The sequence below is a fragment of the Diuraphis noxia genome, unplaced genomic scaffold (genome assembly GCF_037042655.1).
Source record: "Diuraphis noxia isolate RWA-SAM2 unplaced genomic scaffold, SU_Dnox_SAM2 contig0001, whole genome shotgun sequence".
NCBI classification, from domain to species: Eukaryota; Metazoa; Arthropoda; class Insecta; order Hemiptera; family Aphididae; genus Diuraphis; species Diuraphis noxia.
Window position 1 is genome coordinate 89,320,390 of NW_028301711.1, and position 24,747 is coordinate 89,345,136.

General features: G+C 26.9%; 1 protein-coding gene across 1 annotated transcript in view; it reads left to right on the plus strand.

Annotated features, from left to right (window-relative positions):
- Positions 1-24,747, plus strand: part of LOC107167940 (uncharacterized) — a 178,448-nt gene that overhangs the window by 102,950 nt on the left and 50,751 nt on the right. Inside the window, exons 4-5 of the mRNA XM_089216591.1 lie at positions 15,642-15,886; positions 17,720-17,866. Of these exons, the coding sequence (XP_089072717.1) occupies positions 15,642-15,886; positions 17,720-17,866 (392 nt within the window). The remainder of the gene's footprint in view (positions 1-15,641; positions 15,887-17,719; positions 17,867-24,747) is intronic.

A 24,747-nucleotide genomic window follows, 5' to 3' on the forward strand; every position in this document is an offset into this window, starting at 1 on the left:
GATATATACTTACTGCAACTCATGGGAGTTGGGGATCAACCCGCCATCACCGCTGCCACTAGCACCACTCGTTCGCAAAAACCGTCTAATACTTTGTCTACCACTTTTACCCACCCTAACCCATTTCAGTTCCACCCTAAACTAATATAACAACAAATCTATACATTTAATACAGTAGTACTACACTCGTGTATATTTGTCTACACGTATTTCATGCGGCCTCCGACACCGACAGGCGTACACCAAGTTTGTACATTTAATATTTTCTCTCACCACAGACATATACCTGCACGAGTCTTTTTCGCTTTATTTATTACCTCGGTTTCTTTTACCCATAACTTTACTCCGACAACCCCTCAGGTTTTCACATATCCCTTATTCCACCTCACACCTCGTAACTGTCTTCCGTGCGCACAAAATATGATACAAATGTAAAATGCACGTTTATAGGTAGGAGGCATACCGACACACTGGAGAGATGTTGTTATTACTGTTATCATAATGGTTTGTATGCGATGGTGACGGTTTTCTTTTCCCAAAGCGACATTTGAATGATAATACTATCTAGGTACCTGTAGAAACCCGACATGACAGGAGGCACGATCGTCGAACGCTATGTCTGATATATACATACGCCTTACCATTGTACAGGTATAATCAGTATGGCAAAAGTCTTGATAAAAACCACTGTTCAAGACAACTTAATAAAGAACCACTGTTTATATTTTTGTGAGAAATATCTATAAGAAAAACCACTCATCTTATCAATATTGGTAGAAATTTATAAGATGATCAATTTCATTTTTGTTATTTTTTGATTTTCTAGCATGATGCTTTCTAAGTTAAAAATGTGTTTCAAATACATACTACTTTAAAAATAAGCACCACTATAATATAATATTATCATTATACTATTAACAAAGCACGTTTAAGGTTTTAAGTCATTTATACGTCTTTTATGGTCATGTTTGACCTATTTCTAGGAATATGACAAAGAAAATGAAAAATCTATCTTAGATCTAAGTATAAAAAGCGGGTAATTTGGTGAAACTTTACTGTACATTAAGTGTCTAGGCAGTCACTGTGATGGATATGTTAAATTTAAATTCAACAATATAAAATCATTGTAAACGAAAAACGATTCTGAACGAAAACGATCTATCAACCTAATATACTCAGCCTATAGTACCTATATATTTCGTGTATTTGATGATATTATTGTGGTTAAATTAATTTATTTTACTATTAGGCATCAGTACTTCAATACGTAAAATATTCATCTTTTCCGAAAAAAAAATATATCTAAAAAATAAAATCGATTTTTTCAAAAACTGGTTTTGCTTAAGAATCTCAGCTTTTCCTGCTACTTTTAAAAGCTATTGGAAATTTTTTTTACTTTCCCCCCCCCCTCTCCACTAAAAAGTACCTACTAGTCAACGAAATATGCTGTTAAGCAAACCAAACAATTTTTACTGCCCCAAAAGTTGATAACTTATAAGGGTAAAAACACACACACACACACACACACATCGTTGTAAAAACTGTAAAACCAATTCATCGCTTTGTTGAGAATCTAAGATATCTATCTATTTTTATAATGCATTAAACTATTTATAAATCTAGACAATCTAGTTTTTAAATAATATAAGTCTCATTTTTATCTTAATGACCAAATTGTCAGTCAACCTATGGTTTATTACGTAGGTATAAATGTTAATTTCATCAATTTAACACGAGTAAGACCATTTTATTTTATTCTTTCATAGTAATATATTAATTGAATACAAATTTATAATAGTACGACAAATAAAAAAAAATGAATAATAAATTTAAGTACGATTTTCAGAGTTTTTAGATTATGGCATATAGCAATAAAATCCTACCTCTATAATAAATTGTTACATTAAATCACTAGTGCTTTTCAATTTATCATATTAAATCTTTCAATGTTGATTCCGGAGACAGTTGCCCATTCTTGTAACCCGTTGAATACATATTTGAAACAGCTATCATTGTTTTTGATGACTCTATGAGCCTCAAAATTTAGAAAAAATTCCATCGAGATAAAAATACAATCAAACAAAAGCAAGTATATAAAATAGCATAACAAAGCACAACTATAAACACTTCATCGTACTTAATCATTAACCTTAAGTCATTTCAGTTCATTTATTCTACAAAAAACAATACGTTACACTTTTTTTTTATTGTTTTTTTATTATTTTAAAGATTAACTATGGATGAAAAACCAATATTTAATTATTTTATGATTACATTGAAAAACGTTTATTCTATTGTTATTTTCTTAAATATCATTAATGGATAAATTATTTTTCTCCCCGATTAAATCTATACAATATCATTATTTAATAATCTAAAATTGAATTATAAATTAATAATTATGCAGTCACACAGAGAAGTAGATATGGTTGGGTGATGATAGGTTGTTTATTGCACCCCCGAACCTCAAAAAAAAAAAAAAGTTAATGATTATTGAACAAATAATGTATTACTTTATGATGTAAATTGAAGTCCGAGAGAAAACAATATCAAATTAGTTCGAAATAAAGTAATAATTAATTTCCAAACTTAATAAATATCAATTTAACCTTGGTTCGACTTCTATTTTGATTATTGACCACTTATATTTATTATTGCTACAGATCCAGCTTTTACGTATATTGGTAAATTCTAAAAATTATCAATCAATTATTATCGAACTATGTTTTTCATTCATCAAACGTTATACAATACAAATTGTATTTACCTGGAAGAAGTTCATAATAAATTATTTAATAAATATTAGAGATGAAATTACAAAAAACAAATCAAATATAAAATTTAAACTCCCTTCCAGGAATCTAAAAATAATATGTATGTCATTGATGATACTTTTATCAATCATCTATTCGTGAGAAACGAGGTCAATAGATTTAAATAATACATTTTACATAGATAATATGCTTAAATACATAATCTATTTTGCAGTGTTCACTCTTTGGAGATTTGATTAAATTTAAAAACCATTTAAATAGATATGGTTTTCATTAAAACATTTTACATTCAGAAGCGGGTGCATAGATGTCAAAACAATTACCTACGTTTGCAATTCCAACATAATATTTTGATCACAAAAAAAATATTTAATCGTGATTCATAGATAAATTTTTTAGTATTCAATGAACATTTTATTTTATTAATATTTATTTCATTTATATTTTTATAAAATTATTATTTTTATTTTTGGTTATTGGAAGGTGGAAACTATGAACAGATATAATTTAAATTATTAACACTATGATTTCATTTTACATGATTGTCTGTCTTTTAAACATTTACTAAAATATGATTAAGCATTTTATTTATAAATAAATATTTTTTTAAATTATTTTATTTTATTGCTATGTGTATATTATGTACTTATTACGAAACCTGTTGTTCACCAAATTACACTAATCTTAAGTCTTTAATACCTAAATAACTACTATGTTATAATTTATAAACAACAAACCCATAATTATCTATAATTTAATAATTACATCATAATATTACCTATCTGTATACAGAATATTTTTGTATTAATTTTGATTTTTGATAAATTATTGTTTAATTTAAGAAATTAAAAAGCGGGTAAGTCGTGTATGTCGCTCTGCTGTACAGTGGGTTACTGTAATGGATGGAATTAAATTTGAATCCAATGATATTATATCATTGTATACAAAAAACGATTCTGAGCGAAGACGGTTTATCTGTCTAGGATATATTATAGATTATTAAAAATTTTCAAATCTTAGATTTAAAAAGAAAATTTTTTATAAATTTCTAGTTTGAAATAATTTGCGAATTTTCGTGATTTTTACATATGTTGTCAAAATTCAAACTTTGAATGCTTGTAAAAAAAAAAATTGTGACTACGCATTTCTTTTATTTTTCAATTTTTATTGTAAAAATATATTATGAGCCTTCTATTAAATTTTCAGATCTTAGATATAAAAAGAAAATTTTTTATGAATTTCTAGCTTAAAATAATTTCTGTATTTTCGTGATTTTTACATAATATGTTGTCAAAACTCAAACTTTGAATGCTTAAAAAAAAAATTGTGACTATGTATTCCTTTTATTTTGCAACTGCTATTGTAAAAATATGTTAGGAGCCTTGTATTAAATTTTCAAACCTTAGAATCAAAAAGGAAAACTTTTATGAATTTCTATCTAAGATAATTTGAACATTGCCGTAATTTTTACGTATTTAGTCAAAATTTGAACTTTAAATGCTTATAAAAAAAAATTGTGACAACATATTTCTTTTATTTTTCAATTGCTATTGTAAAAAATATATAATGAGCCTTGTATTAAATTTTCAAATCTTAGATATAAAAGGAAAAATTTTTATGAATTTCTAGCATAAAATAATTTACGAATTTTCGTGATTTTTACATAATATGTTGTAAAAATTCAAACTTTGAATGCTTATAAAAAAAAATTGTGACTGTGTATTTCTTTTATTTTTCAACTTCTATTGTAAAAATATGTTAGGAGCCTTGTATTAAATTTAAAATTAAAATGTCAGTAAACAGCTCAAAACAAATCTAAATATTTTGAAAATTTTATCAAATATATAAAACGCCTATATAAACATTCAGTCAAAATTTCAAGTATCTGCGGTAATTTGTTTTAGAGTTACACCAAAATAAGGAAATCGCTAAAAGTGAAAATCCAATGTTGTAAAAATTTAAATTTCAAATGCTCATAAAATTTAATTTGAATTTCTGGTGGAATTTTTATTTGTGATAAAGATTGAAAAAATTGTAAGGAATCTTGTATTAAATTTTGAAATCTTAGATTTAAAAAGAAAATTTTTTATGAATTTCTAGCTTAAAATAATTTGTGAATTTTCGTGATTTTTACGTATTTTGTCAAAATTCAAACTTTGAATGCTTATAAAAAAAAATTGTGACTATGAATTTCTTTTATTTTTCAACAGCTATTGTAACAATATGATAAGAGCCTTGTATTAAATTTTCAAGCTTTTCTGCCTAACAAATAAATTTTTATCGATATTAATTTAAAAAAAACTAATAATGATCGAAAATTTGAAATGCCTATGAATAGTCAACTTAAGTCGAAATTTTTTGAAAATTGCATGGTGGATAGAATATACTTATATAAACATTAGGTAAAAATTTCATGTATCTATGGTCATTTGTTTTAAAGTTACATCAAAAACCAAAATCGATTTTGTCGAAAAATGAGTGTGCGTAAAATTTCCCGTTTTCCCTTAATTTTTAGTTTGTTTTTCTCAATTATTTAGAAAAATATTGAGAATTTTTTAGTTTTGACCCCCCAAAGTACCAACCTGATTCACTTTCTGATTGAACGAGGTACTGAAGTCAAAAATCGAAGCACTTTTTCTGCCCCAAAACGTGATGACAGACACAAAAAAAAAAAAAAAAAACACACATCATGGTAAAATCAATACATTCATCGCTCCGCTCAGAATCTAAAATACGATTATATTATACGTATTTTTGTTGCACACCATACAGTTGGGCTTTTATTAATGAATTTTTGTCGATTGGCCAACTACCTATCCCTCTAAAAAATTCTTTTTTAAGAAACATTTATAAAAACCTCGGTCATTGACTAAAAAAAAAATCATTAAAATGTAGGTATACGGAAGCAAGAAAATAATATTAAAAATGTATGTACTGAAACTTCGAATATTAAAACACTATTTTAAACATTGGCAATAAGAGTGACTATTTATCAGAGAACAAAATATTTTTTACACACTATGGTAATTAGTATAGGTACATATAATAGAAAATGAGATGAACTAGTGTCTAGTATCGATAGTATTAAACTAAAAATAAAATCAATTTTCTACCATAGATATAGGTAAGATAGTTATTCATTTTTGATAAAAGTTTGACAATTATTGAATAATGTCAGAATAGATTGAGAACCATTAATAATTAATTGAACTGTGAGATGGAAATAATAATAAACAAGAAAAATTGCCATAGTGTATATAAAAAAAAAAAAGGAAACTAACATCATGTGATAACATCATTAACAGTAACTAAGCCTATTATCAAACAAATAACTTTTACAAATAAACATAAGTATTTCCAGGTGCAACATCTAAAAACCAAATAAACTGCATAAAGATAACTAAAAGACACTGTCCATGGATTTTTAACATCTTGAGCAATCGAAAGGCAGAGCTGACCACTAATTATAAATAGCAACTCCAACAGTAAAGCTAAGTACGAAACGAATCACAGTTAATTGGAAGAAGAATCAAAGCCGAAAGATGAAACATATATAATAGGCGTAGATAAACCTATAGAGCTCACTAGTAGTAACTAATAACTATAAAGTATAGGAATAAACTAACTGAAAAATGTAAGCTTAAATATGTATAAGTACCTACTGCCACTGCCTATGTAATTTAAATATAAGTGATATTGAACATAATTTATCGTCCAGTTGACCTTAATTTTGGATATTAACAAGAAATGTAATGAAAATATTCCCAATCTATTTATCAGTCCGTAATATCTCTGATGAGACTGCAAACTGTCCTAATGAATCCGATAATCTATTCTCAAAGTACTTCTCTTCTGATTTAAATCTACACGGCTCTCGTTTTAAATTTAGTATGATAATTGATGATATCTAGTCACATATTCTAAACTCTTTAGGGTTCTTTACTTTTATTTTAGATATGAAATATTTTATAAAATAAAATAAGCTTTTCAAATGGCACTGAAAATATATTATATAGTTTCCACTATAACTCTGGTCATACAATAGTTTATAATTCTTAAATTTTTTTCAAGTTACCTTAATCAAATTTTTTCTCATACCTCAGCGCCTATCTGAATATATTTATGTAAACAAATTGTTAATGACTCAATATCTAGCGATGTGCTTAAGATTTAACAATTCAATTTAAATAAAACCGAGATATAGTAAGCTCTTCCATAGAGCTCTGTACCAATTTCTCACTCAATATCAGCATGGCATCAAAATAATAGAAAACAATAAATAGAAATAAGGAAGTTGCAAAAAATCTAAATGACTAGTCTTAAAAATCCAAATAAAATTAAGAAGAAAGTTAGCCTTAACCTAGGTTAACCTAACTTAACCTATCACAGTTGTATAGTCGATGAATTGCATATTTTTTTTAACCGAAATAATTTATACATCAGACAGATTAAAGCATAGAAAAAAATAAGCACGCACTCTTTTGCGATTTTATTTTCTGTTATTATTGGTGGTGATGTTCGTTGTTTTTTATTCAACCAATAAAATAAATTGTATGCTTAATTTGTACTAAACTAGCTGAAGTTAATATAGAGGTAAACATAATTTGGTTACAATAGTTGTAGAAAGGAAAAAATGTACTAAAACTGCACTTCGTTAATTATAGCGATGTATCAGCAGCTATTTTTTTTCTTAAATAACCTTTATATACCTACTATAGTTGTTTGATAAATACACACAATAGACGAGTAATAATTTACGGGCTGCAGCAACTTAGACCGTTATACTATTATGCGAGCTATTGTCAATAAAAATCAACAATATACCTGGAGTGTTTGTTTTAATGCAATTTTAATTAAAACGTCGTTGACAATATTATTGTATATTATTTTTATTCTTATTATATATCAGTGAGATACTGAGATAGTAGTTATAACATATTTTTTTTAATAGTATAATAAAATAGTATTTATATAATAATTTACCTTGAAGTTGGGTCACTCCACGTATACTTTTCTATATTAAAATTCGTATACATTTTTTTCATTTTTTCACTAGTCCCCGCTGTGCTATAATAATCTAACCTTTCTGACTCGACGATGGTTATAATATTTTCTACTAAAGTATTCCACTTAGTATCATTTATATGGCGATTTCTCAGCAGCCACTACCGTTTCAAAGTTTATATTTCTTTTTTATCGTTTTAGTTGTTATTGTTTTGTATATCATTAAATTATCGTCTGCTACATCAACAAGTATTTTTTCTAACCAAGGCAATGATAATAAACTTTCATTGGTAGATACTGCGCCGTCAAAATTACTGTCCGCCATAATTTTGCTGGTCGCTTTAATGATATTCAGTTGATTTAATAGTAGGTACTCGGTCTGTGTTCAGTCAAATATTAGCACAGGGCTTGCCAACTTGTTATATTAATCATCATCATCTTCCGATGACGTATTATACTTCTCGCAGTTACTGTAAAATGGTATATTTGGGATATTTAAATAAAAAAATGTACTATTGATATAAGACATGTAATATTTAATTATAAGTATAGTTATTTATGACTGCCAATACAAATAATAATTTAAATAAATAAATAAAAAATTATAAATGCTAAGCAGGTATTTACTACTAGATTTTTAGTTAGTAATTAATATTGAAATATTTATTGTTGAACATTAAATGTTTAAATAATTAATTGACATCTTTAGACACAAAAAAAAAATGCTTGCACAGTACTTCCAAAATTTAATACTAGGCGCTTTAAAGTACAACACTCAATTATTTTTCCTTGTAGCACACCAACAAATGCTTCTTAGTCAATGTACGAAGAAAGGTATGGTTTTTTGTAGCATGATTTACATATTATACTTACGCAGCAATCTATATAAAAATGTTCAATATTATATTTAAATAATATAATGTTGTTAGAAAACTTTCTAAGCTTTATGAATAAAATCACTAAAAATATTATTATCCTGACAGAAGCTAACAGATTTATTATTATTATTATTATTTTTATACAGATTTGATTTCTACAATCTATAATAGAGTTCATGGCTTGTGTACTGACTGAATTTATATATGCATATTAAAATACATTATAACTACGAGTTTGTAATGGCGTGTTGAGTGTTGACTATAAATTATTTTACTACAGAATCTAAAGCTTTAGCAGAGTATAGGTATATATAGGAGTTGGTACATAATGTATTCCTTATAATCACGATTTTCCTCTTAGGAAGAGTGAATAGACTATAGAAATTTATTTTTAAATTTTGACCTGGAGTGTAAAATCAATAGGTATACGGATTTATGCTTTGGAAGTTTCTTTGGGAACTATAGGTAATTAGTATTATCAATATTATCAAAACCAAAAAACTTATTACTTTTGTATTACCCATATACCTCATACTAAGTATAAGTATAAGTATTATACCTTAGTATAAAGTCTATGGTATTACTAATTAAAAATATTGATTACTTTTGCTTATCTATTATAATACAACTAACTGATATCTGTGATTGTATTTTACACATAGACGTTTTTATATTGTTTTTAATTGATATTAAATTTGAATATTTGTATTTATTAATAATTCGAATTTTAAAAAGAACTTAGAACTTTTAGATTAATTCGTTTTGATTTTATTTTGAATGATCGGACGGATGTACCAGGTACCTGTGGTTTAATATTGGAATCCATTTTATTTTTTATTTCAAAATTTTTCTTACACGTCTTGTAAAAACAAAATTAAGTGTTAACCTACATTTTTCTTTTTATATCTTTATTAATTTCAACTACAAAGCCATTATTTAGTTACGTATAGTATTTATGTATATTTTTTAATGAAGTAAATAGTTTTTTTAATTTTGGTTTTTTTCTACTATATATTCTACATTTAACATTTTAAGGCAGTTTTCATTTTACAATTAAATTTTTTGTAGATAGGTATTAAAAAAGTTTGTTTAATATTAAAGTAAGAAATTTATGTAAGTCATCATTCTAAATCAAATATTTAAATATTAAATTATCATTGGTGAACATGAAAAAAAAAATATTAGATTTTTTTATTAGATTTTTAATCATTTTTTTAAAGATTTATTAATTAATTTACTTTTGTTTGACTTAAATAATCGAAAAATAATATAAACAACGGACATTCAACAAAAGCCAACTATACTAATCATTATTCTATAGTGACTGTTGATGATCTGTTTCCAATCTTTCTCTGAAATTATATACAAATAATATTATCATTGATTGAAACCAAAAAAAAAAATGTATATTTTTTAATTTATATGCACGTAACTTAATGTTTGAAAATAATCATATTATATTTTATCTTTTTTCTTTATGTACATGAAATGTTATTATCACCTAATTGCATCTTTTTTATATTTTTTAACTAACCTTTTTTTCATTTAAACGGTTTATTTCTAAATAACTATTAAATAGTTTAGACTTGTGAGTATTATAAGCAACATGCATCAGATCGTTTTTCACTATCATTTTGTAATTTAGTTGCGATCAATGATTGCTATCTGTTGACACGCTTTCAATACAATCATATCAGTTTATTTATGTACTAATGATAAATACGCAAAATGAAAAGTTTAAGTCTAAAGCTAATAATACTTAGTCACGAAACTATGAGATATCTATGAATTATAAATTAAAATATTTCCATGGGTTTTATTTAATATAATCATGAAATTTCCACCACTGATTTTTACTGTAATATTTTTGAATCAACTTTGTTAATAATACACTTCGCGATTTTATCTTTGTTGGTAATATTATTATGCTTAGATTTAAAGATATCTACTGTAATACGAATTTAATTATAACCAACTGCAATAATAACTACAGACTGACCAATTCGTTATAAATATTATAATTATTTGTTATTTATAAGTCATGACACAACATATTAGTAGGTATATTACAATATTTATTCGAATAATTTGGTTTTCATATTTACTTATGTTTGATGAATTGGTATTGTTTTTTTGTCATTGATAATGTGGTAGAACGTAGAACGTTGGAACGGTTAAGTTCGTTTATTGAATTTTAGCCAGGAATACTATATTTTCGTTATCTGAACATAATCGAGTTGAAAACATACAAAACAATAACGTTATGGGATAAAATAATCGTATGCGTACAAGGGTTTATTTTATTGTTATTCTTTTGACCGACCACATCGCTCCATTTTCCTGTCCCCTGCAAGACTTTTGACCGCTTGTAAAAATTCTAATTTTTCATTACTATTATTATTTCAAAATAGTGTATTGTGAAAAACAAAATAAAAGCTCTTAGCTTTTTATTTATATATATAAATAAAAAAAAGGGTTGAGTAATGGTGGTGATAGTTAATAAACAAAATACAATATAGTGTTCAGTCGTTTATTTTCCATCTAAAATTCGGTTTTAAAACCATATGTCCAACAACATAAGTAAAAATAAAACCATGGCTATAATTGTTATACTTTTTTCTTAAATCTCCCATTGTTTAACACACAGTTTGTTTAATTTAAATAAAAAATCTTATTTTATTTGAAAGATTATATGCTCAGTAAGAAAATTCATTGTGCTTTAATATGTATCGATCATCGTTATTTTTTAGTGATTAAGATAAACTGCAAGTATTAAATAATTTATATTCGCTTTTTTTCTGTCAAAATATGAAAAGGACTATTTAAATATACCTATCCAATTATTATTTTATATTGTATTTAAATTTATACAATCCGGTACTTGTGATACGTTACAGTGTATAAAATACCAATTATTATAAAACCATTAGCAAATCTACACTTTATCGAAAATTCAATTCTTAGCAACAGCTAAGCGTACTTATATCTACTAAAAAAAAAAAAACCATATATACATATATAAGTATACAATATTAGAATATTCAAAATCATTTAATTATTATTTCCAAAGATTACCTATCTGATTATAATTATTTAGATAACGACTTATGGTGATTATAAAAAAAATACACAAAACGTTTGTCAATTTGGACAGTCAGACGTCAGTCTTAATTATTTGTAAAAGATAATCTTGAATAGGTACCTAATATTTACTTCTTCAAAGAGAACTCCAAATCGTTTTTAAAGTGTATATTACATCACTATATAAAAATTAGTACATTGTAAATAGTATAATATTATGTTACCTATGTCCTATATGTAAAACAAAACATCGCAATAAACCCAGCATAATTAATTATATTATACTTATTAAATAAGAACTAATATAAATTATTAATGTTAAAAAAGAACGGATAATATTAATTTTAATAACATTTAGAATGTATAGATTGAGACTGCACGGTCACAACGGACCATCGTCTGAAATAATAATGCTTGAGTTTTCGTTATTACGTCTTATTCTGTATTTTACATATATATATATATATATATTGTACAATTTGGGTGTAGCTGGAATCATGGGTACGGCGGTCGGTCTATGAAGACGGACCATCGCGGTGAGAGCTCGTCGTGTTATGGTTGGCTGAAGATTACCTTTTTTTGTCTTGAATTGATATTAATCTGTCGCTTGTTTATCCGTGTAGTATGGACGGACTTCAGCGAAATTAATTAGCTCTTCTTAATTGGTTTTATGGTTGATAATGGCCAGCGTTGTGTCACTTATCACTTTGTGGATTGTGAACGGTCCTTCAAATAAGTTGAATAATGTTTTTATTTCATTATTGTGTATATTTGATAGGTGATGATTTCTGGTTAGTACCTTTTGGCCAACCTAATATTTAATAAATTTCTTGTTTTTGTTTTTGTTTGTTTTACGTTTGCTAACTTTTGTCTTAATTCTGTCTGCGTTTGTGCATAAAATTTCTTTTCTATCTTGGTCTTTATAGGTTGTGGGGGAAAAATTATCCATTTTTCAATTACGTTTTCTGGCTTTTTTCCCTGTAGTATTTCCAGTGGGGTAGCTTCTGTTATTTCTGACCTCATTCTATTCATCCAGTATTCATTTTTTTCCAAATAGTTGGGCCATTTGGGTGCTGGTCGTAGCAATAGGTTTGGAGTAATCTGCCGATTTCTCTGTTATAGCTCACCACTGGGCTAGACTGCAGTGATATTTTGTGGAGTAGACTGTTTTTATGTTTAATTCTATTACCTAGTTTAGTTGTCCATACCTTTGGCGTGAACTGTGATCCGTTGTCAGAAAGGATAGCGTCTGGTTTTCTGACTTCTGGTATGTAGTCTTCAGTGAATCTATTTATGATTGCTTTTGTCGTTTACCTGTGACTCTGGTGCTCTGAGCGTATTGAAACGTCCTCTACTTTGATGGCGCGTTACAGCGGGGCTCTTGATGCCGGTTGTGCGTGGTAGTCGATGATTGGTGGCTATGTGGCGGCGGTCTTGAGCGATCCGGACCTGTGTTGAATTGCGGCCGGTGTTCGTCGTTCAAGTTATTCTGCTGGTTTTTCGGTGATCTGTAGCGGCTTCGTGGATCGTCTAAATCCTTAGGTCTTCTGGTCTTCGTTCTTTCTAGTGTTTGAGTTGTTGAAGGTTTGAATGTTGAAAGAAGACTGATGTCGGTGCTTTGCTTTGGGGGGATGGCTATGCCGTTAACTATACTAGTGGGTGGAAGTTTGAAGATGGTTAGGTTTATTGGTTAATCCATGTAAATGGGTAGACCCAAACAATTAACTGACATTTCTAATAATTATATATTTTATATTTATATCAGAATAGTTTACAATAAATACATATATTATGTATATAAAAAAAACAACTTTTAAGCACGCCAGTAAATATTAAATAATATTCATTGCCAGTCCTAAGCTTGTAAAAGTGCGAAGAAAATTTAATATAGTTTAAGTTTAACTTTATTATTATTATATCAGTATTGTAAAAACCAGTTCAAATATGTAAAAAAAGTAGTGACCGCAAGTGCCACCAAAAAGGTTTTGACCGCAACTGTGCCCACCGCATCTGTGCCGTAATCGTAAACGTTTGCCGCCGTTGCTGTTGTGTTTATGTTTTGTGCGGGAAGTGGTGTTGTCTGCACAGTTTTGGGGCTATAGGTATGGAGAATGGTTTTGTTTGACGCGTCTCAGTCCCCCCTTTGTAGCCCTTGTTGTTCAGAGAGTGGAATAGCTTTGTGGCTCTGTAATGAGGGCGCAAAGTTATTCTACCCGGTAGTGCTGTTATGCTGGGACGTGATTGGTGGTCCTGAAAAGGACCGTTTTATGTGTACGATGGTGTACTGTTACAAGATATAAATTATACACTTTTAAATTATTTGTAAATAGTATACTTAAATTTTAATGTATATGTTTCCTAGACATTAAGATATATAAATTATAATATAAACTTTTACAGATATTAAACTCTGGAGTATTTTAATATGTGGATAATGGTAATCATAATGTTTATACATACACTTAAGTCTATAGACTGTACTGTACAGTACTTATATCTACCAAATTTTTATATGAATAAGCAGAAAGCACATATTATATATTTCTATTATGTTCTTAGATATGTAAATACACTTTATGTTTAACTTAAAATGGTTGTACGTAATATACACACAAAAGTCGGACTTAAGTATAAGCAGTGAATATTTTAAAATTATTATTGTCAATTCATAATATTATAGTAACTATAAATATAGTAGGTACATTTGAATATAGAAAATTAAAATTACTTTTATGTTGTTGAATTCTTAGTAAGAAATACCTAGTTACAAAATAAGATAAAAATATATATCAATATTTTCACTCATAATTGTAATCCCATTTTTATTTTCATAGAGGTATTCGATTAACAAACAAACTTAATACTTTTAATTAAGTTTTTAATCAAAACAATAAGAAAGTGAATTATTGAAATCCTACAGCTAGTAAATATTTAGATCACATCTATGGAGGGTATTGTGCAAAAATAGTTTTTTCTCTATAATTTAAATTTAAAAAAATTATAAAAAACAAATAATTCAACAAATAATTATGAGGATGCGTTACCACTGCTTTACGAACGTAGATATAATGCATAGAAAATTTTAAAGAATTAATTTTGCTTTGTTAGACCAATAACCAATGATATACCAATTATAAAATTTTAAGGTAAAAGCATCTGTGTTTGCACATTGGTTTTTTACGATATTTCAATTTTTTAGAAAGCTATGTGCATTTTATAGTTTAATTCATAACTCGCTCAAAAATTGAAACATCGTAAAAACAAAGATAATAATTTTACCTTTAATTTTTATAATAGGTTGATTCACTCTAATATTAATGCTGCATGGCTTGTTTCTGCAAAACACAAAAGTGTTATGTTATACATTGGTTGTAAGAAAACTCATTCGAGCTGCAGGTGTGGCGTTCCCTTAATAGACGTAAATACCTAAACCAAACGTTGTATTATGCAAATGAAATTATAAATTGTGTAAAATGCACGATCGTTATTCGTTTGACTAAATTGGTTTTTAACATTCCTATCGATTTAAGTATTATATCTTTTATATTTCACAATTTGAAGTAGCATTATAACTGTTATATTATATTATAGAAAACGATTAAATGTCTATAAACTATACCTTGTTGAAGCATAATTGTTGTTTCTGGTATTAAAGAAAAAAATCAGATTTTTATATTTAAGTATTTATGTCTTTCTTATTAACTATCGTACTATCAATTTATTATTCATTAATCATATAATAGGTAATAACCGACTAAAATATTCATTTATTTAATTGTGACGTGAACATTTAGTTTATTTTATTGCTTTTATAGGAAACAGTGTTATTAAACTTGTATTTTAATGTAATAACTATTTGGTAGCTATGTTTTTAAAATATTTATCTTTTTACTTTTCCTTACAGGTATGATACAAGACGGACATCTGCAAAAATTCCGAATCCACCGAGATGGTGGTCTTCACCAATGGGTTTTGGTGATCGTGCATACTTTCACTCAGACAACGGTGAAAAACTACATCGTGATCAAGATATAGTAGATCATCTTACTGTGGATAGAGCTATGGCCACCGATACTGGAATTTATAGATGCAGAATTGATTTCTTAAAAGCTCCTACCAGGCACAGATTAGTTAACTTAACAGTCATAGGTAATTTAAAGAGATTTAAAGAAAGAAACACACAATTAGTATTTTTATTTAATTAAATTAATGTTTTATAATTCAGCTATGTCTGTTCTCAAACTCCCAAAAATAAAATAAAAATACTCTAATAATAACGTAAGTTTTTGTATACATATGGATAAAAATGAAAGTACGATTTAAATGCAATTTCTAGAACTCGTTTACGCTAAGCTAATAGGAAACATTTTTAAAAGAAATGTGGACACATATGACAATTTTACTGGTCTATTACACTGACCTTCATACCATAGATAACCTTATAGTTTGGATCGCATTTGAATTTAAATCTAAAATTTATAGTTACAGCCTTTAAATGTATTTCAAAAAAGTTAGGTGATTTTAAAATAATGATTTCTAACTCCATGAAATTAATTAAAATGAATCCATTCAGTTATACAATTGATAAATATTATCTAAAAGCTTTATTATCAGTTAGTTTATAAGAAAATAACCAAAACAGGTATCTATAAATAATAAGGTATTGTTGCAAGTTATATTACAATTTTTTTTCAGTTACTTGATTGTTGTTTAATAATTTTAACTTGAAAACTACTAAAGAATCTCCAAAATACCTTTTTAAGTACAATCTGTGGCCAATTTTCAATCGATAGAGTCATTATAGAGAGAAACTTTTAGAAGACTTCTTCCTGATAAACTGTTTGCAAACAAAAACAAATCATCATTTTAAAACAGTTACCTATATAGTTTATTATCTAAACTTAGAACCTAAAATTATTATGAACTAAAATTTTATATAAATGCCGATTTTTTCTTGCAAATTAAACAGTTCTACTCATATTTGATTGTAGTATTCTCTAATTTAAAAATTAGCCTGAATATAAGAAAGTAATGATCTGTTTTATGTAAACTTATGTTAGACGAAAATAATAACTTTTAAGGACCAACGCTCTTCATGTTACCTATATCGTATCGTTTGTTGCAAAACTTTAAAGGAAACATCTGTCATTGGCATACTTGGGTTTAGGGTGGGAGTTGAAGTCTCGGCCAGATACTTTACAAGCTTACAAGTCATTAAACGCGCTAATTACTGAATTTTTAAATACAAATCATTCATAAATCATAGTTTTAAACAAAACATGAAAGTTAGTGCTTCATACAACACCTAAAGATAATAATATTAAGTTTGTACAGAATGTACATTACTATACTATAGGTAATTGGCTGGTGCACTAATAAATTATAATTAATCAAAATCAAACAGGTATTGACAGACTTTGGTTGATTACATGTGAGTAACGGGAGGCTCATTTATTATTACTTTAGTCCAATAAGTTTCTGTTGAATGATTGTGTTACATCAAATCTACTATTACTAATGGTTTTTAAGCTTAAGGGAGATTATATCTGAATATCTGAAATTAATCACTGATCACAGTTAATAATATTACAAGACCTATTTATAAAACAAATTTAAAAATAACATCTGTACGATATCTATACGTATCTCATTTCACGTGGTACGCAAATAGATCTCCCTTTAAAATACAAAAATGTCTAATGGACGTATTGAGTATCTCTTTTAACTAAAAATGCAATTTTAAGTAAATTATTAAATTTGTTTGTTTTAAATTCCAAGCAAGTGCAGTAAAAACTTTATTTAAGTATTTTAATAATGAGTATTTTCTATTAAAAACTGTAAAACCCATAAAGCTTTTGAAAGTTGCCAAATGATGAGTATTTATTGAAACACTGTATGAAATAATATTTTTGTATTGATTTCAATAAAAACAAATAGCAATTACGAACATATACATATTTAATTATGTATTATGTGTTACAGTCGCTCCCGATCGACCAATCATTTATGTCGAGTATGGAAATTCTATTGGAAGGGATCGTCCAGAAAATTACCAACATAATCCCGGAAACGTGATTGTTGTCGATGAGGGCAGTCCAACTGTTACATTGGTGTGCCGCGTGGTTGGAGGTAAATAGTCTTATTTTGTCCAAAGCTATTTATGTAAAACTTATAGTGTTTGAAAAATTGTTAAATATTTACCCAAATATTCTCGAGGTCATGTGGGCTATACTGAACAAGTTTGTGGATTAAAAATCACAATGCAAATATAAATTAATTTACAGACTATACCATATGGCATATAATGTATATGAAATTAATACGTACGATATTTTTGAAATTCTACGTGACAGTTGATATTATGTATGAGATATTGAAATGGTAATTAAATTAGAAAAAGATAAGTAATATGATAATATTTTAGAATCATATTTAAGTATAATCTGAACAATTTGATTTTTATAATTATTTTAATTTCTAGTTTATAATAATGAAAAAACATTAACTGTGGTGTGCATTTTGGAGAGCACATTTAAAAATGTTACCCATCCATCCAACCATTTTTTTTTTGTATTAAAAAAAAAAATTCTTGCTGCACTTCACAGTTATACTCAATTTACACTATTATACTCGCTTGTTGATTACTGCAGTTTGCGAAAATTAATTATTATAGACAATAGTTTATGCTATTATATACATTTAAAACTTCTCTATGCTTTCAGTAATTTTCACCCACCTCTCACAAGAGTACATGCAATTACAATATTTGCTAACCTGTCTGGGCGCCACCGCATATTAAGATTTAACATACCTACATAATATGATAATATGATAATATTACCTATATAATAGTGAGAGTAGGTATACTATGTGGATGTTATGAATATGCCAGAAGCATGCACCTCCAAACACTATTAACTTGAAAATATTTTTGATGCAACAATAATTACTCTCAAGTATCAAACCAAGTATTATCTAACATAATAAAGTGTTATAATGTCAGATATATAAACAACAGTACCTACATGGGTGTTATGATTCTTGTCGCCATTTTTCACCTGACAGACGGTATCGTGACGTTTTTCGACAAATCTGCGATAATCGGTGGCTTGTTCATCCACAGGTACTTCATCAGATCGCTTCTTTGAGCAAATTTCCATTATATGTACAGCTAACGTCACACAAACTAAATTTTCCTTCAGTCATTTTAGAATCGTTGATTCCGTCATCACGAATTTTTTTCTTGGTCTTCGCTAAATAATATACACAAATTAAAGGTTAACTGTGTTTTATATACTTACCTATGCGTTCATATTCGTACAGTAACGGGGTTACTATAGATGATTTATTACGGTTTTGTACTTTTGTACACAGCAGATTGGAATTTATATTGACATCGTGGGGTGTAGGTATTCATTCCAGTATTTGTTGTATCCCCGTTTAAATTAATTACAAATTCAAAACGAAATTAAGAATCAGATGAATAAATTAAGATAATTTATTTTATGACTGTTACTGAGGTTCTGTCGAGTGTTGACTATGCCGGTGACGTCGAAGGGGTTAATTTGCGGCTGTTGACTATAAATACACAATACACATGTATATACTATACACAATATGTCAATATATATATATACGTATATAAAGAGGGTAAGGAGACTGGTTTAAGGCTGGACCCAATTAATATATTATATTAAAGCATTGATTATTCATAAGTCTTGACTATCATAGTATCATACGGTAAATAAATCAACACAATACCTAGTTAAAACAGTAAACAATTGTAATATTTCGATTAATTATTGTTAATAATACAATATTTTAGATGATAATATTTTAAATATACATAATGTATGTGATTTTTTTTTTTATTATAATCTTTTATATGAAATATACAATCTATACCCTGAGGCACAATAAGAATATGGGCTAATTTATAATGACACGAAGGAGTTGTTGGAAGAAGCCTCCCAGTAGTGACTAGTGACACTTCATAATATGTGAATCTTAAAATAAATACTCATCTTAAGTATAGTATACGTTACATCGATGAGATAAATAACATAAGAAAATGCAATAGATCTTGTTTAAAATTTAAACTACATTGAAGTGAGGTAATTGAGCATGGACTAATAGAATTGGAAAGACACTGTGTTCTGGTTTTTAAACTAATTAAATACCGCAAAATGTATGAATACAATAGTTTCAATATTGTCTTTTAAATATGGCTTCAACTTTTACATGGTAGAATTGTAATATATGAACCACCTTACATTCGTATTTTAAGTACTAAATATACATGTTTATAAATTTAAATATTTTATTTCCTATAATATCCATGTTATAAACATTATTCCTACCTACGTAGAGCTAAATATTTTTTGTTTAATAAAAATGTATTTAACTTGTCGTACCTATTCATTATTCATGATGACATGTTTAAAATTATATTTTTATTAAATCTTTTGGAACAAAAGAAAATATATTTATATTTATGTGTTTACACACACAATAACTATGACGACTTGCGCGTCATATAAAAAATGAAATATTTTGCGGCAAGTTCTACTTTGAAATAATTAATTTGAATAGTCATTAATGACCTAAAATAATAAATAATAGTACAGGCATATTAGATGATCAAAAAAACAAGAATATTTATTTTAACGTATTAAGATGTAAACAACTATAATTAAAATTTAAAATACTGTGTAAAATGCTGCGAAATTGTTGTATAAAATATGCAGTTTATTTTTATTAAATTGCTTACATCAATGTTTTGCAAAGAATTTTGAATTTCACATTTATTGAAAAATACGCTTCGGGGTTTTTGATGTTCCTTAAAGAATATTGATAAACTTAGACCAAAATGCAAGACCTAAAGGCATACAAACTTTGATTAAATTTGATTTTTAAAACAGATTTCGATACAAAAACAATAATTCACTGTATTAAAGTCAAATTGGTTTTAATATTCCAAAAACTATTTTCATTGTTATTCATAATACAAAAAAGAAAATATTACAAGCGTTTATTGATATTTTTGTAGAACAATATATATTATTAAAAGTTACATCGCATCGGTCAAGAACATATAGTAACGTTATGAATGCGATAAAAGTATAAAATTCTGTTTTTAAAATTAAAATCCATCTTACCCAGCCTATTGAGTCCCTTATCTCAAACCACTTTATCTGATCTATTCTGGACGAAAAATGATATTTAGAAAATCAATCACAAAGAGTCACAAATTACTTTTAAAAATGTTCAAATCAATATCATTATTTTGGTTAATTTATTGACCATAATTACGGTTATTCCTCCCTTTTATTATATTTTTGGAGTTTTTAAATGCTTGAATAAATATATTTAGGATTGATTCGATTCACTGACTTCTCAGTTACCGACTGCAAACCGTTTTAAACTCGATATAACAACGTTATAAAGTACACCATGGTTGTTTGCCTATTTCCGTGACATATGGAGTAAATAATATTACCACCAATATACAATAACCCAATCCAATAATCTCGAATTTACAATAATAATGTCTTTACACTTTACCTTTACGGACGACTATTTTACGATGGTAATTTTAATAGTTAATCGACGTTCGCGTTATGACCGCCACAATGATTACATCATGTGTACGTGCACAATATAATATATCAGTTTTGGTTGTGTACATGCCAACTATAATATTATTTTATAATCTATATTGTCAATAACGGCAATATTTTACTACATAGTACTCAGATGCTTACATTTTATTGTCCCGTCCACAGTGTTCACGTGTTTACGTGCTTTTTTTTATTTATGTGCTAATGTTTTAAATATATTATGTAAATAGATTTATATTCAATTTTTATTCAGCAATGTTCATTTACTTGTTTAATTATTTATTTTTACGGAAAATAGTTGGAATTTAGTTATTACATAGTGCCGACGGCGTTTCGTGAAAATCATCACGTTCTGTAAATAAAATATGCATTTGTGATTTTTTTTTTTTTTGTATGCACATATAAACAGTACAAATTCGGAGTTTCGGACACACGTGTCCTCGACTAAAGTTTATTTGTTTTTCACGCATTTTAAAAAGTGTCACATATTATAATGAGTTTCCTACAAAATTCTTTTTAGAAAATGCCTGAACAAAAGCACTAATAATTAGGGTTATACAATATACATTTGTAAATAAAAATTTATTTTGTTTTAAGCTTAAATTTCTTAACAGTTTTTTTATTAAAATTTTAAAATATGTCTTAGATTTTTTTGACATTTTCGATTGTCGAAGTCATCGTTGCTTTTTCATGAAAATTTTCCTATTCATTTAATTTTATTATATATATTATTTTTCATCAATTTCCACAGATTTAAATTTTTACACTCGTTTGTATAAAATGTTGATTAACACACATAGGTTGTAAATGTTCATACTTAATATGCTTTAAACGTCGTCGATTAATAATAATATCAGGAATGTGAACCTCTAATAGTATCTAAAGTTAATTTTTTAGCATATTATAACATGTAACCTTCTCATCATATATTTACTGCATTTTTTAGAGAATTAAGTTTCATTTTTTAACGTATAGCTATATTATTTATAGCGCCTTCAATTCTCAGTCTTACTATTAATAAATTACAACTGAAAAAACATCCAAAAATCTAATGATTTCATCAGTTTCTTGTAATGTTTAAAATATGATGCTAGTGCCTACATATTATAAATGTATTCATTGATAGGTGGTTGTTATACGTCGTAATCCTAAAAGCAATGAAGTAATATTATACAATATAACATAATAATAATGTAATATTGATGATATTGATTATTTTAATCAGATAGTTTTCAGTCATTCATTGCCTAATCCAATAATGTATTCTTTATTATTGTGACATAATAATACGTTTCTATAATATTATAATCGTATACCTACTTATAGTTTGATTTTGATATTGTTGGATCATCGCACTTGTTTTTGATAGCTTAACTGCTTAATCCGTAGAAAGACTTGACTTTTTTTATGAAAGCCATCACAATATTTTTGTCTCAGTTTTCTAAGGATGTCTGTAATAATATATTCTATCTAGATTGTGTTTTTATAGTATTAACCTTCCAATATCCGACTCGCGACTGTCATTCCTACTTTTATTTTTTTTGTTGCGCTCAGGTCTTGAAATAATATCACTACCTACCTGTCTACCTATACATTAATATCTATATAATAATGGTACGTGATGCGACAACGTTCTTCGGGACTCCGTCTCACCTATGAGAACTAGTGGCTTTATGTATATATATTCATTAATTATGTTGGGAATTTATTCTTAATTAATATTCAACAAGTTTCGTATTATTGAAATAGAAGCTGGTCAGGTATTAGAAATACTACTTGCGAAGATTACGCGACGCCTTTTCATGGTTGTAAAAGGTTCGTGGTTCTATAGCTAGGTAGGTGCATTTATTGACCAAAAACAACACAGTAGATAACTCTTAGTTTGGGAATTTATCTGAATGAATGGCGTAGATTACACGTATGCCCTGGTATTTAACCCATATTATATACGACGTGGCAGTGTTTGGAAAATGTTGAATTTGGTTGTTTATTACTGCGAAAAGTAATGTCACACAGATAATAAAATTATAGACAACATTTTGGCATCATAAAATATATAAAAAACATTAAACATCGTCACAACTTAAAATAATTATGTTGTTTATTGCTGATAAATTATTTAGATGTACAATAATATGAATATGAACAGAGTACATACATAATAATACATTTTATTTCGAGTATTCACTTTTGCCTATTATTATTTCATTTTCTGTATTTTTGATAAAAATAATTTTCATGCGTCAACAGTGGATTTTACAGCTGCAACTAATATGTATTTTGACTTATAATGTAACCACGCATTATTTTAGAAGTGAAATAATAAATATGTTGCGTAAAATGACGGGCAAGATTAAAGTATCATAACGTTAATAATATTATAACTACATTTAGTTCAAATTGAGTTAACATTGTATACAATATATTGAAATAAACTGTTAGCGTGTTGTACAGTTAAACTTTAGGAAACCTTATTTCAAAGTTATAGAAATAAAATGTATGAACTAGGTATATTTACCTAGTAATTATTTTATTATTCATAATTTATAATTTTATTTTGTATGTAATAGTAATATTTAAATTATTTATTAAACAAATAAACCTTTGTACAAAATTTTTTACCCTTAGTTGCATATTATATGCGATTAGTTTTGTTTCACTACTATATGTTGTAGCTTACTAATAAAGTTATTACCTACTTTTATAGTTATAACAAAATCCTACATTTTAAATAATGATACATTTTCAAATTACTTGTTATATAATTAATTGCTTACTTATTCGTAATTATAATTTGTACAAACTTTTTTTTTCAATTTGTCCGAATTATCTGGTTAGTTTTTTCGTTTTGTCTACACCTAAAACATTACTTAGTTTATTTTATTTTTATTACATGAAATGTATTTATAATGCCTTTAAAATATAAAACAATAACCAATTGCAACATCCTTTGATATCGACGTTTAAGGTATTGTTAAGTTAAAAATATTATATCATGTAATATTTTATGAAGATCAAAAACATTTATTACCTACCTATAATACGTTATATATACTAGGTATATAGTATAAGTACTTATCTATGTTCAGAAAAAACTTTTATTGTTTTTTTTTTAGATAATTAAAAATAAATGTTTATAAACTAAAAAGACTAAATTGATTTGTATAAGGTTAACTTAACTGAATAATATATCATTAAATTTAAAATTAAGTACCTAAAATATGTTTGTTTTATATAGGTAAGTATTCTCACTAAAATAAAAAATGTTTAAACACTTAAAACAATTATTATATCCTAAATAATTCCCTGTATTGCATTGGTTTTAAAATAAGAAATATGCTCATAGCCTATTTGTATGAAATAATCAATACAATTGTTTTCCTTTCAAAA